The 16,940-nt window shown below is 37.3% G+C and overlaps 1 protein-coding gene across 1 annotated transcript in view; it reads right to left on the bottom strand.

The window, feature by feature from the left end:
- The window catches only part of LOC150097861 (uncharacterized), a 501,089-nt gene that overhangs the window by 352,819 nt on the left and 131,330 nt on the right, over positions 1-16,940 (bottom strand). Inside the window, exon 7 of the mRNA XM_090406613.1 lies at positions 16,036-16,187. Within this exon, the coding sequence (XP_090262739.1) occupies positions 16,036-16,187 (152 nt within the window). The remainder of the gene's footprint in view (positions 1-16,035; positions 16,188-16,940) is intronic.

The raw sequence follows: 16,940 nt of genomic DNA, 5'->3' as shown, positions 1-16,940 counted from the left end.
CATCTAGAGGAAGCAGTATTAAATTGTATATCTAGGGTAAGAAGGGTTAATCAGGTAGGAGTTAGATGAATAAGTAATATCATTAAGCATGAGCTGCAGAAGAAGAAAATGCTGTGGAAGGTATAAAAAGAGAAAGGTGACTAACAAACTCATGAACAGTACAATGCTCAGGCAAGAAAGGTGACCAGCATGGCAAGGAAGGCAAAATCAGATTATGAGAAGAATTTAGCCAAGCGGTCCAAAGGAAATCCCAAAGAGTTTTTTTGTCATGTGGCAAATAAGAGGAAGAGTGACTATGGAAGATTAACCTTAATGAGTGATGATGGTCAACAGGAGACAGAAGCAGATAAGACAGTCGAGGTACCGAGTCACCACTTTGCAAGGGTATATCATCCTAGTGAGGTTACTGCTTTAACCTATGTGATAGAGACTAATATGGGAACAGAGGTGGATGAATTGGAGGTTATTACGATACTGCAGAATCTCAATGTAAATACAGTTGTGGGATTAGATGGGATATCAGCTAGGATTTTGCAAGAATGTGCAAGAGAACTGGCAATGCCTTTGACTAAGCTGTTTAATTTAAGTCTCAGCTCTGGTAGAGTTCCAAGGGAGTGGAAAGAGGGAACAAATTCCTTTGCATAAAGGGAGGTTCTAAGACTACATTTGCAAATTATAGACCAATCAGTATCTTAGACATGGTAGTAAAAGTACTAGAAAATTGGTAAAAAGGGGAATTCAAGAATGGGTAGATAAAAATATGATACTGTATAAGGGTCAGTCATGCCTTAGTAATTTACTAACTTTTTATAATACAGTAAAGCTGCGTTGGATAAAGGAAATGGCTACATGATGATTTTGCAGGATTTTGCAAAGGCATTTGACAGAATACCAGATGGAACACTGTTATACAAATTAGAACAAATGGGGATGGATATCACACTTGTTAAATGGATAACAAGGAGGCTGTTATCCACTTAACAAGGTTCAGTACTGGGACCATTACCGCTTAATTTGTACATAAATGATATAGGAAATAACTGAAAGGAAATATTGCACTGTTTTCTGATGATGCGAAATTAGGTAGAGTAATAGTTAATCAAGGAAATGTAGTGTGGAGAACTTGCAGGATGATTTAAATAGCTGTCAGTATGGGCAAAAGTTAACGCATGTCAGTTTAATGTCGAGAAATGTAAAGTTATGCACTTTGGGATAAATAGATTACAAGCCATTTATCACATTGATGGCACTGTACCCCAGGAAATAGATGAAGCTAGAGATTTAGGGTGGTGGTAGACAGAGAGTTAAAGCTTAGAGGACATATTGCTAAAGGTGCTAAGGTAATACATAAGATTACTTGGCTAGTAAAGAATACATTAACAAGCAGAGATAAGGAAGTTGTTATTCCTCTTTATAAGGCCATATGCCCACATTTGGATTACTGTGCTCAAGTTTGGTCCCCTAGGTTTCTTAGGGATGTGGAAGCAGAGGAGAGGATTCAGAGGCAAGTGACCAAGATTGTGAGTGGCCTGTGGAATGTGCCCTATGAGAATAGATTGAAGGTGTTGGATTGCAGAAGTTGGCTGATGGGAGAAAAAGAGGAAATATGATAGAAACATTTAAGTTGCTTAAAGGGTTTTTTGGATAGATGCAGGGGAAATGTTTCAGCATTTGGCAAGAGGGACCAGAACAATGGATCATCCCTGGAAGTTGAATCAAGGTGTGGTAAGTAGGGGTGTGAAGACTAGATTTTTTGCTTACAGAGTGGTGAATGAGTGGAATGGGTTCCCACAATCAGTTGTGAGAACTTTTCCTGTTAATGGGTTCAAGGAGAGGTATAATAAACTGTGTGGATAGATTGGGTCTCCTGCGATGAGACTTCGTACTCAATGGAGGTGCCCGTATAATAATAATAATGATATGTACAGTGAAACCTCGGTTGTCAAACACCTCTGTTCTCAAACAATTCGGTTCCCGAACAAAAAACGCCCTGGTTTCCGAACAGGCAAATGGCAACCACGTGCTGAGCTGTAAGGCGAGAAAGCGTCGGTTACGCGACAGCTTTCATTCAGTGCAGACACCTGCTCGAATTTGCAGTGAGTATTTTTTATTTTCTTTGTGTTTTGTTGTTGTTTTTATTTTTCATAAATTATTATTAATTAAGCCACCATGGGGCCACAGAAGAATAGTGATAGCAGCAAAGAGAAAAGAAAAGTTGTTAGAACCACGATAGAGATGAAAAAAGAAATCATATCCAAACATGAAAATGGCATTCATGTTTCGAATCTTGCTATGCAGTTCAGTATGGAGAAATCAACGATATGTATAATACTCAAAAATAAGGAGGCAATCAAGAGAGCTGATGTTGCAAGAGGAGGGAAAGTTCTTACTAAACAAAGATCACAGACGATTGAAAAAGTGGAAAAAATGTTGCTGATTTGGATAAACGAGAAACAGTTAGCTGGTGATAGTGTCTCTGAGGCTATAATTTGTGAAAAAGTGAGGCAATTACATGATGACCTGTTAAAGAAAAATCCTGGTATGAGTGCTGATACTGATGTGTTCAAAGCTAGTAGAGGGTGGTTTGGTTAGGCATGGGGAGGCTGTGAGTTCGAACCGAGAAGCTGCAGAGAAATATGTGCAAGAATTTAGTGACTATGTCACTAAATTCTTGGGTTTTTTTACCCAACAAGTGTTCAACTGTGATGAACCCAGCCTATTTTGGAAAAAATTGCCAAAGAGGACCTACATCACTCAGGAGGAAAAAGCATTGCCAGGACACAAGCCAATAAAGGACACGCTGACTCTTTTGGTATGTGGAAATGCAAGTGGGGACTTCAAGGTCAAGCCATTGCTTGTGTACCACTCTGAGAATCCGAGAGTGTTTAAGAAAAATAACGTGATGAAAAGTAAATTGCCTGTTATGTGAAGGGCTAATAGTAGGGCTTGGATAACCAGGCAATTGTTTATTGAATGGATCCATGAAGTCTTTGCCCCAAGTGTGAGAAAATACCTTTAAGAAAAAAATTTGCCAATTAGATGCCTGATTGTGATGGACAATGCTCCTGCTCACCCTCCAGGATTGGAAGACGAGTTAGTGGAGGAGTCTGATTTTATCACAGTGAAGTTCCTGTCCCCCTAACACAACTTCTCTAATTCAGCCCATGGACCAGCAGGTAATTTTGAACTTTAAGAAACTCTACACCAAAGCACTGTTTCAAAGGTGTTTTGAAGTGACCTCTGACACAGAATTAACACTCAGAGAATTCTGGAAAAATCACTTCAACATCCTACATTGCTTAAGTATCCTTGACAAAGCCTGAGCCCAAGTGATTTACAGGACTATGAACTCGGCCTGGATGAAATTGAGGCCAGACTGTGTAACAGACAGAGACATTGAGGCTGAGCATGTTGCTCATGTCGATGATATTGTGTCTCTGGGCAAAAGCATGAGCTTGAAAGTACAATGCTGATGTGGAGGAGTTAGTGGAGGATCACAGGAATGAGCTCATCGGAAGAACTGGAACAACTTCAGAAGGAGCAGCAAAAGACAGAGGTAGAGGAAATGTCTTCAGACACAGAGGAAGGGATTGAGGATGTTCCTAGTTCTTTGATCAAAGAAATGTGTGCGAAATGGGGTGAGGTGCAAAGTTTTGTGGCAAGATATCACCCTCACAAAGCTGGAGCAAACTGCATCAGAAACCATTTCAATGACAGTGCCATGTCTCACTTCAGAAACATTTTAAAACACAGGCAAAAACAAATGTCATTGGACAGGTTTTTAGTGAGACAGAGGCTCGGTGTGTCTCAGTGGCGCACTCAGGATTTAATCTTGGAGGGGGCCAAGCGCTCACGATTTAACCTTTGGGGGGGAGCCGAGTTGAGTAGACGTTTTGCAAATACACACTACACATCGCATACAACCTATAACTGAGCATCTGCAGTGATCGCTAATTCATAAGTAGCACACAACATAAATAAAAAAAATGAATTTTAATTAGGAAAAGATTTTTGGAAATTTTTCTAGTGTTTTTTTCCTTTTCTTTGGGGGGTGCCCGGGCCCCTTGCCCCCCCTCTGGGTGCACCACTGGTGTGTCTCAAGCAGAGTCGAGTGGTGCCAAGAGACAGAAAAGAGAAAGAGAAAAAAACCCACAAGGACTAACCTGATGTTTTTATGGAAGGGGACTGCCCTTACTTACCTCCTTCCACTTATGCCATCAACTCTCCTCCGTATGTATAGTTAAAGTGAAGTTAAATTTCCGTTTTAATTTTATCTATTTATAGTGTTTATTCTTTTTATGTAAAATTTTATGCATTTTCATTATGTTTGTATAGGATCATAAGCATGAAGTACTGTGGTAAAGGTTTAAATAAACAATCATCTGGGGGTTCGGAAACAGATTAATCCATTTTACATTAATTTTTATGGGAAAATGGTTTCAGTTTTCGAACAATTCAGTTTCCAAACAGCCTTCAGGAATGAATTAAGTTCGACAACCGAGGTTCCATATATATATATATATATATAAAACTCATAAAAATTATTAAGAATAAATACCATGTAAAAGATTATCATACATTGCTGAGAATGATGCATTAAACTTATATTTATGCTCTCCAGCATCAGCAAATCTCTCTCTCTCTCTCTCTCAAGTGGGATTTGCACATTGTCATAAACAAAAAGAAGTAAACCACTATAAAAATCATGACAATAGGCACATTTCTTAATATCATTCTTCTTTGATGACCTGTGATAATTCTGAAATTATCGATACCTAATCTGGCTTATGAACTGCAAGCATATAATTTGTTTTAGTAGCAGTAGAATCTCATGAGAAGAATGAAAATGCATTTATTGAACTGTTGAGGAACAACTTCCTCGAGCAGCATGTGATAGAATGAACTTTGAAATCTAACAAGATCAATTACATAGTGTGGTGTTGTTACAGAACTGGTGGATTGGTTGCTAGAAATACATCACCAAATAGAAAAGATAAGCATAAAAAGAGTAATCATAATGGGAGACTTTAATTATCCAAATATTGATTGAGTAGCAGTAGAATCTCATGAGAAGAATGAACATGCATTTATTGAGCTATTGAGGAACAACTTCCTCAAGTAGCATGTGACAGAAGGAACTCGAGGTCAAAGAGTGTTAGATTTGATTATAGTGTCAGAGGGAGTTTCAGTTAAAGACGTAATTATTCTGTCTCCGGTTGGTGACAGTGATCATGTGATACTCACTTGGGAAGTGACTAAGTTTATGAATGTTCCATTCAGAAAAGGTTACATGCTGAACTACAAAGCAGAAAAATATCACCAACTCAGAAGTATACTGAGTTCAGTGGAATGGGATCAGTTGCTGGATGGGAAGAATATCAACAGTGCATGGGTAGCATTTAAACAATACTTAAATGATGCGATATCAAAATGTGTCCTGAGAGCTTGAAGAATAAATAGGGGTAAGAGTCAAATGGATGTGTAATCTTAATAAGCAACAGATTCATAAGAAAAGGATGATGTCAAAGGAATACCGTCTGCATAAGGATGATGTCTGTTATGAAAATTATAAACAGCTGGCCAGAAGAGTCACAATTGTTGTACAGAAAGCCAAGTCTGAGTATGATAAAAAACTGACTCTGCAACCGATGTATCTAATGCCCAATTTGTATCTCAGGAGTGGTGGTGAACATTTTTAGAAAAATTGGTTAGTGCTCACATGCAGAAATGGGCTGATAGTGAATCTCTACTTTGCAATGAGCAACATGGGTTTACTAAGGGAAGGTCAAATTTTTTTAACAACTTGCTCACATTCTATAACAATGTTACCATTGAACTAGACATGGATACACCAAGATACCTTTGGACTTTGCTAATGCTTTTAACAGAATACAGCATGGTAGACTGTTGCAAAAATTGGAGAACACAGTTTGGACTATAAAATATGAATGGGGATAAGAGGATGGCTAAATGACACATATCAAAAAATGATATATAGAGAATGTGAATCTGCAAGATTTAAGGAGCTATACTTGGGTAGCTCCATCACTATCACTACAGGGTCCCGTGCGACTTATTCCCACAGTGCAAGGTGTTAGCCAGAGTGATCCTCTATCTCCCCTTTTCTTTAACTGCATCATAGATGAGTTTCTTCACTCGCTTTCTAGCCATATAGGCTAGAACGCGAGTGAAGTCTCTGGGTGCTTCTTCCTTTAATGCTATGGCCTTTGCGGACAATCTTATTCTCATAGCCTCTACTGAGGTAGGCTTGCAGGAACTCCTTGACAGGGCAGTTGACTTTTTCTCTATTCGAGGCCTTTCTATTAATGCAGAGAAGTCTTGCTCTTTAACTCTTGTCTAATCTGGTCATGACAAGAAGCTTAAGGTCGAGACTATAGAGTTTTCCTTGCACAGGAGGCCGTTGGATTCTTTGACCATCCTGGAAGAGTGAAGATACCTTGGTATCATGTTCACCCCAAAGGGAAGGTCTTCTGTACCTTCTATCGTAGAATCTGGGATTCTAGGATAGAAGGGACAGAAGAGAGATTCTATCTGGGGCTTGAGAGGAGCTCTCAAGCCCCAGAAAAGACTGTTTCTCCTTTCTCACTATCTCCTACCTCGCTTTTACCACAAGTTGATGCTTGGTAGGACATATATCTTGGTACTGTCCCGAATGGACAGGGCTATCCGTTCAACCATGAGATCATGGCTCTGACTGTTGCCCGACACCCCTACTGCATATTTCCATGTGAGGGTGAAGGACGGCAGGCTCGGGATTCCATCACTTAGATGGCTGATCCCCAAGCTGCGGTTGTCCAGAATCACAAAGTTAGAACTATCTTCTTCCCATATCTGCAGAGAGGCTTTCTATAGCCCATTAATACAAGAAAAATTTAGGTGGGCTAAAGGCAGGTCCCATTATCAAGGTACCTTAATTGGGTCAGCACCTGCAGAACACAAGAGATGGGCATCTCTGCTGCACTGTTCTGTAGATGGTGCTCCTTTAAAAGAGTCATATCTGGTGCCTTCCCAGCATGATTGAGTAAGGGATGGCACCAGACTCCTCCCTGGGTTCAAGTATATTGACCTTATCAGGATGAGGATCAATGCCCTGTCCACTCGAGCCTGTACAGCTCGATGGGGTAGTGACGACTCAAACTGTAGGGTTGGCTGCTACTACAATGAGACATTGTCTCGTATAGCCCAGTGTTGCTTCCGCACCCATGGGGTCCATGTGTGGAGGCATGATGCCGTGGTCTCCATTCTGAACAACTGCTTTAAGAACAAAAGTTGGGAGACTGCAGTGGAATCACATTATAGGACCTCTGTGGGTTTGTGTAAGCCAGACTTAGTGATTAAAAGAGATGGTGACATTTGGGTAGTTGATGCCCAGGTAGTTGGAACAGGGCATCCACTAGCCTATAGCCATAATAATAAGGTAAACTATTATAAGAATAACCAAGATCTAGTTAGTAAGATAAGGGAGTAGCATGGGGCAACTCCGAGGTTTACCAATGCCACCATCTCTTTACATCGCATAAGGAGCGCAGGTAGCTATAAGGACTTAAAACAGCTTGGGCTTACACAGAAGGATATAAAAGTTCTTTCCTTGAGGGCCCTACAGGGCACAGTGGCATGACATTGTCACCAGAGAATGACTGCAATGATAACTAGAACAGGCATAGGGTAAAACACTTGTAGAGGCTTAGGCCTATATCAAGTCTGGATGTGACGTAAGGGTAGTACTGCCCATAATCAGTACAAAGAATAAAAAATAAATAAATAAGTAACTAGTGGTGTACCACAAGGATTAGTTCTTGGTCCACTTTTATTATTCAATCTGTACATTGTGACATTGGGAAGGATTTGACAGGCAACATATAGTTATTTGCTAATGATGCAAAGATATGTAGGATAATCAAGAATGCTGCTAATATGCAGTACTCTCAGAATGATTTGAATAGGCTGGAATTGTGGGCACAGGAAAATTGATCTCAATTCAATGTCGGTAAAAGTACTGTCATGCACTTTGGTCTGACTAAATATCCAATGTCATATTATATTAGTGGGATTATGCTAGAAGAAACTGATCAGGCTAGGGATCTTGGAGTGTTAGAGGATAGGAAGTTGAAGTTCAGGGCCATGTGGCAAAGATTGCAAATACAACTCCTCGATGAGTCCCTGACTCCCTGGAGGTTTCTCTTAATAATAATATTATGAGAGGGAGACAGATCTGCACTTACACCTTTTGTTTGGTATGATGTTTGTGCACAAAGGGTGCTAGTTTTGTTAAACATGATGGAGTGGCAATTTCTGAACAGCAATGTACACATTCTCAAACACCCCTTCTAAGTTGACTGTTTTCACAAGTTGAGGCTTTTCATTTATTATTTTACCTTCAAAATTTGTTTCTGCTACTGAAATTTCTTTGCTTGAAAAAGTATGGTGAAACAATCAGAGATACAGATACAACAGAAAAATGAAAGGCATTATGATATGGTATAGATATGTAAGCAGTCCTCTAAGACCTTTCTTAATCTCAACAGATAACAGAGATGAAAATAATAATAAGGTAATTAAACAAAGAGAATATAAATACTGTATAAGTAATATATAAAGTAGAATACTGCAGAGCATTCCTTTCATCGATTTCACATAGCAGCTCTATAATAACTAAAGATAATAAGATCCAAACAGAAATAAAAATGAGAAACCAAGCAGGTAATAAATCATATTTTTCACTTCAGCACCTTCTCTCATTTAGAAATCTGTCATATGAATCTAAAATAAATATTTACAGAATGCTAATTAGACCACCACTTTATTATATGGTGCAGAGACATGAAATATAACAAAAGTAATCTTAAGAAAAATATCTGGCCCGATTAAAGACCCTATGACAGATGAATGGAGAAGGCAAACAAATAAAGAACTCTATGAACTTTATAAGAAGCCACTAATAATAAACGAAATCAGAACTAATCACATCAAATGGTTAGGACACCTGGAAAGAATGGAGGATAACAGGCTAGCGAGGAGAACCTTTCTACATTACCCAAATGGAAGACATCCTAGAGGAAGACTCTGCAGAAGATGGATGGATAACATTGAAATGGACAGGAAAGAGCAGAATCTGCAAAACTGGAAGGAGATGGCTAAGGATAGAAAAAAAATGAAGAACTGTGGTGCTTACAGCTAAGAACCTTAAGAAGTGAAATATGTCCTCTGTTCAACACTTTGTCTACTAACACCACCCTCCCTAACTTCCTAGCTTCATTAATTTCCTGCACTGCAATCCCATCAATATAATACACAAACTACAATCTCTACAACTCAAAGTGCATAACTTTACTTTGCATGTTAAACTACCCATTATTTCTTACTCACACTATCAGTCTATTCAAACTGCCCTGCAGGACCTGTAAATCATTTGTATTAACTATTGCTCTCAAGCCTGAACTTCTCTACCAAAATATGAATCCTGGTATAGATGACATACTACTGAGTTTTACCAGTCCTTCTGGGAGCAGATTGAACCTATTCTCCATAGAATAATTGTGAAAGCAACTACCAATGACCTCCCACCCAGTATAACAACATCTGTCATTAAGCTTATTCCATAAGAAAGATGACCTTACAAAACTAGTAAACTGGCAACCCATCTCTAATACAAATACTAACTGCATGATAATATCAAAAGCCATTGTCAACAAAATCAAGTCTGCTCTGAATAAAATAACAGACAGGTACCAGAGGTACTCTATTTCAGGATGATACAGTCAAAAGCCTACACCTCATAAGAGATCTGATACGTACAGCTAACAAAAACTTTGAAATCATGGGTCTTGTAACACCTGACAGGGAAAAAACTTTCAAGCATTGAACATCTCTACCTATTCAGCTGCTTAACAGCCTTCAATTTTGGCCCAGGCATCATTCAAGTGATTAAGACACTATATGTTAATGCTCACTTCTGCATGGAGTAAAACAGGCTCACCATATCTATGCCATACAACTGATATATTAAACAAGGTTATCCTCTTTCTGCTTCTCTTTACGCAACTGCTATAGAACCCTTTCTGTGTCAATTAAACATGTTGCTTGGCCATCCTGTCCTAATCTTGTTTACCAAGCTGTAACTCTGACAGCATATGCTGATGAAGCTACTGTTATAGTCTGCCACAATGAGAATTCTTCTAACATATAAACAGCATACCAAGAATATCAAGCAGTCTCAGGAGTCAAACTAAATACACATAAACCACAGGACTGTGGTGCAGCAAATGAAGCAGCTAAACCAACACTCCAATGTCTGGCCACTATTCTGCAGAGGAAAACAAATATCTGGGAATTAACCTAGGAAACACATCCTTTATGTGGATAAGAAGTGGGAAATACTTATGAGACATTTCTAGCAAGTACTAGGAAAGTGGGCTGCAGTATGAGAATTTGTCTCCATTAGAGAGAAAGCAATAATAATTACACTGGCCAACAAAAAAAATTTTTTTTTCTGCTGATTATGATCTGACACTTGTTTTTTTACTAATTTCGGTGCGCTGATTTCAAATATCAAACCCATTTTTCTCCATCACGTCAGGTTTTTCCTCTATGGCATTTTCTTTTTGCTAATTTGTAAGTTTTTGATAGTTTTAAGGAGGCAGCACTATTTAGAGGATCAAAAAAACGATTTTTTAATATTATTTTCTGAAAGTATGTACTTTTAAAAATCTGTTCCTAACTTTTTATCAAGAAATTCGAAAAATTCCTGAAGATATAGCCTATTATTCAAAGCGGTGCGCAGATCAAAATCGGAGCACTCACCGCTCTCGCTTGTTAGTAAACGAATAAATGCGTAAGAACCTGCAACGGCATTACTGGCGCTTTGAATGCGAGAGAGGCCGATAACCGACCTAATACATTTAGATGATGAAAAGTAGGCGATGACAACTGCCTAAAACAAATGAATGCTATATGTATCATAGCGGACAAAGAATGATCGAAATCAGTCAATTGTTAATCGATCGTGAAAGTATGATGAGCACTTATAATGTTTCAATAAAGTCTCTGTTTTTTTTTGTCTTGTTAGTTGCATGTTAGTTGGCAGTGAAGAAAATACATCATGTCTACTACTTGAAATTGTGTCAATAATGTAGATTCCTTCTGCTACATCTATTCCCAGTCAAAGTACAAATATCACCGATTTCGTTAAAAAAGTGTACTTTGCATACTTTGACGTAAAAATTGCAGATCAGGACAAGTCATGGGCTCCAAATAAAGTGTGTAAGTCATGTGTAGAAAATTTACGACAATGGAAAAAGGGAAAACGCCAAATATTAGCTTTTGGCATTCCAATGATTTGGCGTGAAATCACGTAGGTGATTGCTATTTTTGTTTAGTTCAGACTTCTGGTTATAATAAGAAGAATAAGAAAAAAGTTGTGTATCCAAATCTCGACTCAGCAATTCGGCCAGTTGCTCATTCCAATGAAATAGCCGTGCCAATTTATAAAGGACTTCCTTTACTTGAGAACGAGCATGATCGGGATATGCCAGTTGTTCTTGAGGAGCAAGACCCGGATGTTGATTTAGACAATGAAAATTTAATTTCTAGTTCTGGACCGCAACGTTTTACTCAAGCAGAATTGAATGACTTAGTAAGATATTTGGGCCTATCAAAGGAATCATCGGAATTGTTAGCTTCAAGATTAAATGAAAAAAACTTACTGGAGCAAGATACGAAGATAACTTTTTATCATAGCAGGGAAAGTAATCTTGTACAATATTTTAAACATGAGTGTGGGTTTTTTTCCTGTAACAATGTGTCATGTTTACTAACTGAAATGAATGTTGTACAATATCATCCAAATGAGTGGCGTTTATTTATCGACAGTTCAAGCAGAAGTCTCAAGTGTGTCTTACTACACAATGGGAATGTATATGGCTCAATTACTATTAGCTATTCAGTCCACTTAAAGGAAACATATGAGGACATTAAAAAGGTTCTGAAGTTATTAAAATATACAGACCATAACTGGATCATCTGTGTGGATCTTAAAATGGTGAACTTTTTACTTGGCTTTCAAAGAGGATATACAAAGTTTCCGTGTTTTCTATGCTTCTGGGATAGTCGAGCTAGAAACCAACACTGGAGTCAGAAACATTGGCCTCTTAAAATATCCTTAAATGTTGGAGAACAGAATGTTATAAATCAACCTTTAATCAACAGAGAAAAAATCATTTTTCCACTTCTACACATCAAACTAGATCTTATGAAGCAGTATGTTATAAAGCTTTAGATTTACAAGGTGACTGTTTCCAATACATATGTGAAAAATTTCCACGACTTAGTTATGAAAAAATTAAAGCCGGTGTATTTGATGGACCACAAATTAGAACTTTAATGAGAGACCCAAATTTCATCAACTCTATGAACGAAATTGAGAAAGAGGCCTGGACTTCATTTACAATGGTTGCGAATAATTTTCTTGGAAACAAAAAAGCGTGCAATTACAAAGATCTAGTGGAAACAATGCTTGAAAATTTTCAGCGCCTAGGTTGCAACATGAGCATAAAGCTTCATTTCCTATACAGTCATCTTGATAGATTTCCCAAGAATTTAGGTGCTGTAAGCGATGAACAAGGCAAAAGATTTCATCAAGACTTAAAAACTATGAAAGATCGGTAGCAGATGGGATTCTCACATGATGGCCGACTACTGTTGGAGTATTCAAAGGAATTGCCAAAACAAAACACACAGCAGAAATTGCTACAAACAAAAATTTATTCCCTGAAACTCGTGTAAGTAAAATTGTTATTTTTTTATAAATATTCTTGTAATTTTTAATGAATATTGTTAAGTAGTTATGTATCTAATTATCGGCATCTCTCGCATTCAAAGCGCTAGTACGTGCCATTGCAGGTTCTTACGCATTTATTCATTTACTAACAAGCGAGAGTGGTGAGCACTCCGATTCTGATCTGCACACTGCTTTGAATAATAGGCTATATCTTCGGGAATTTTTCAAATTTCTTGATAAAAAGTTAGGAACAGATTTTTAAAAGTACATACTTTCAGAAAATAATATTAAAAAAATCGATTTTTTTGATCCTCTAAATAGTAATGCCTCCTTAAAAATATCAAAAACTTACAAATTAGCAAAAAGAAAATGCCATAGAGGAAAAACCTGACATGATGGAGAAAAATGGGTTTGATATTTGAAATCAGTGCACCCAAATTAATAAAAAACAAGTCTTATATAAAAGTCAGTAAAAATTGTGTTGGACAGTGTTATCAATCAAATAGCTGCTAGTGTCCTTTGGCATACACTAAAAATTCTAGCTCCTCCAGAACACTTCATCAAGAAAATAAAATTAGAAATCCACTGCTTTATATGGAACAAAACCAACTGGCTATTCAAAAACAAGCTTCAAAAAAAAAAAAGCAACATAAACTGACTGTAAAATACATCTTCTCTTCTGCCACTAGAATCTTTCCCTCTCTACTGGCCTAAGAATGACAATAATGAATATACCAAAACAGCTGACAACCTTTTACAGAGATGCCCTTCAAAGGTGGAAAAGCCTAGACCTAAGACACACAGTAAAAGCAGTCTCACTTCCTGAAATATTGAAGGAGCATCTCTTCTACAACAGAATGATAAATCCCATCACAGATAAGCAGCTATTCTTTCCTGTATTTAGTTGGCGCGGTGTGAGAGACAAAGGAGATATCCTATCCACAAATCTCCCATGGCACTTCCCCCAGCTGCTAGCCACACCAGAATATGGGAACCTAGCTGAGTAGATAGACACTAATGAAATGTGTGCTTCAATTGGCCATGCCAGAAATTAAAAATGTATCAGGTCTTCAACAACAGAACAACTGATACCTACATATGTCTTGTAAACCAGTACAACTACAGTGGCACTCAAGTTGTCCAACATTCACAAAGTATATGCAGCCCTAATTCAATGGACACAGCAATTCCTTCATCAGAGAATCCTTCATCATCTCAGTAAGCAACCACAAGTGGAGTCAACCTGATGCAAACTGTGACACAACCCTTTTCATCCCTACTAAACTAGAAATTTAATCCAGATTTGCCATAAAAACTGTTTCTTCTCTGACTGAACTGGAACAGTCCAGCATGACTATCTATATTGCCCTGCTAACAGCCAACTGATCCATTCATCATGGGCAACTGCAGCATTGCCCTGTGGCCATTTGCATTCTGATGAAGAATACCTCAACCTTATACATGAATAGTCAAGAAACCACTCTATCTGCAACTATTTCTTCTTCTTCGTAGGAAAAGCAGTAATGTATAACTTTTACCTTCAGCACCCAAGAACAGATAGCACATATTCACCAAAACAGGCAGATGACCACCTTCAAACAAGAGGTGAGAAGCCACCTTCCCTATGAACACCCTTGATCTATTCCATCAACACCAGAACCAAAGAAATCGACTCCTGGCTGAGCAAGGCAACATCATCATCATCAACTTTTCAACCTAGCAGCAACATTATCCATCATCCAAAAAAGTGGGAGGGGGAAGGATTTCCTACTATAATGGACTAAAATCGTGAACAATGATCAAAAATTGACTTTGTTTTTAATAAATCTTGTGAATGTCATATATTATTAACAATTGATGCGTATGCAAACTCTTTACCTGAATGCAGAGAAATCCAGTTTAATTAATTCTGATTGATCTTTATTCATAACATTATCTTTCAATAAAAATATTCCCCATACCTAATGTAAGAACTGAACAGAAGTAGCAACCCAGTACAGAATAATGTGGCAATACCATAGGTCATTTGCTTTCTTTTTATTCAACTTCACTCTATAATAATCTCTGATGTCTAGTGTCTATCGAGCTGCCATTCTCTTATCTGTCACCAACTTCATATCCATCCCTATTTGCTCCAAATTACATAATAAGGTTCCATGAGGTATCTGTTGAGTTTCTTTGCAAAGTCAAACAACATTTTAATCCAGCTATTTCCCTTATCAAACTCAACTGTGCCTTTTTGGACAAAGTATATAAATTACTAAGACCAGACCCCCACCCCCTTCATGATGACATGGTGTCTGCTACAGTGTATCATATTCATCCATTTCCAAATGCAGCCCTTGACCAACTTACAATTCCAGATATAATCATCATAATCATCAATTTCCTGATATGTACCTGCAAGGGGTGCTCAGGTAACAATGACAGCATTACATGATTAAGTTTACATTATTATTACTCTCCCATGCACGATTTTCTTCCAAATTAGTCTATTGCTTATAAGCACTCCAATATTGTCATATCTAACATTTTGTTCTTCTAAGGCAGTTCTGATTGAATGAATCCACCTAGGTCTTGGTCTTCCTCTGGGTCTTTTTCCTGCCATCTTCACATTAAACACCTATTTTGCTAACCTTTTTTCTCACCCATTCCATTTAAGTAGCCATACCTCCTTATATTAGCTCTGCTTACACATTCTTGAATACTAATAGTGTCAAGTTCCTTTCTAATATCTTCATTTTTAATCTGATTCTGCCACTGATGTCATTAGATCACGCCTCTAATTTTTCTCAGAACCTTCATATCTCTGGTCTCTAGTCTTTGATCAAGTGTTTTATTTCTAACCCAACTCTCAGATCTATAAGTTAAAACTGGTTTGAACACTGTCTTGTATACTACTAGTTTGGTATTTTGGTTAATTTCTCTGTTATTCCACATAAATTTATTCAGCTGGCTAACCACCATATCAGCTTTGCTTATTCTGTTGTCTATTTGTTGTCCAGATTTAACCTGCCATCTTCACTAAAAACTGTGCCTAAATAACTGAAATATTTTACTCATTCTATAGGATCTCCATTCAAAATACAATTATGATTCAGAACTGAGATAATAACTGGTTCATAATTTGCTATCCTTGTTATGTAATGGACAATCCTGCTCTCTTTCTTTGAAATATCTTTTCATACTCGTATAATGAATTACACAAGTATACTTTTCAAATATAATAAAAATAATACCTTTAAAGCTTCATAACTATTCCTTTCAACAGCTCTATGAAGTGCAGTACGCCCATCTTTGGTTCTGAAATCTAATAATGCTCCTCCATTCACTAGTGCCATTATTACTTTAGCAGGCTGCTTCAATCCTGATGCAACAGAAAGTGGTGTTTCTTAAAGAAAAGAAAGATTTACACTGTTAAGGCATATTTATTACAAAAAAAAAAAACAATTATTTTCCAATAATAAATTAACTATTGGAATAAAATAATAAAAATTAACTATTCTATTCTGCATTCACAAGACGTGTGAACGCAGAATAGAAGACAATAAAAGTTTCACATCTGTAATAAAACAGTTATCTTTAATAGCTCAGACGACACATGGAGGATGAGTGGTGTAGCATGTTTTTTTTTTAAAAAGATAAGTTATAATTGGTTCAATTAACAATACTGTTAACTTGTGCTAGATTGAGCTTATTATATGTTTTTTGTTTTTAATATACTGTTTGTTTGATTCTGTGTATGTTTTTATAAACTTATTTTTATATATTATTACAGTATTGACAAAATCAAGTAAATTAAAAGTGGCAAAGCAAACCTAGACAATAGTGAGCAAGTTGCAATTATTCTGGGCACTGAATACCATATCTCATAGGAAATTTGTGCCATTTACCCAACTGAAAATGAGTGATTTTTGGATGATAAGCAAAAATGACAAAAGAAAGTGTGTTGGAAATGTTATGTGAGTGAAATATCACAAGTGTGCATGTCAAAAACAAAATTGTGGTGCGATGAATGTTTATGTAAGAAATTGCAAAAATGCAAACGAAGAGAGTAAGAAAATAAGTGATGCTAAATAGAAGTGAATTAACCTGAACAAAATTAAATAAAGCTGCATTAAGTATGAATGATGAAAGTACTCTG

This window comes from Typopeltis vanoorti, chromosome 16, assembly GCF_054136105.1.
Source record: "Typopeltis vanoorti isolate ZY-2024b chromosome 16, IOZ_Tvanoo_1.0, whole genome shotgun sequence".
Lineage (NCBI taxonomy): Eukaryota > Metazoa > Arthropoda > Arachnida > Uropygi > Thelyphonidae > Typopeltis > Typopeltis vanoorti.
This window is presented reverse-complemented; position numbering and strand designations above follow the sequence as displayed.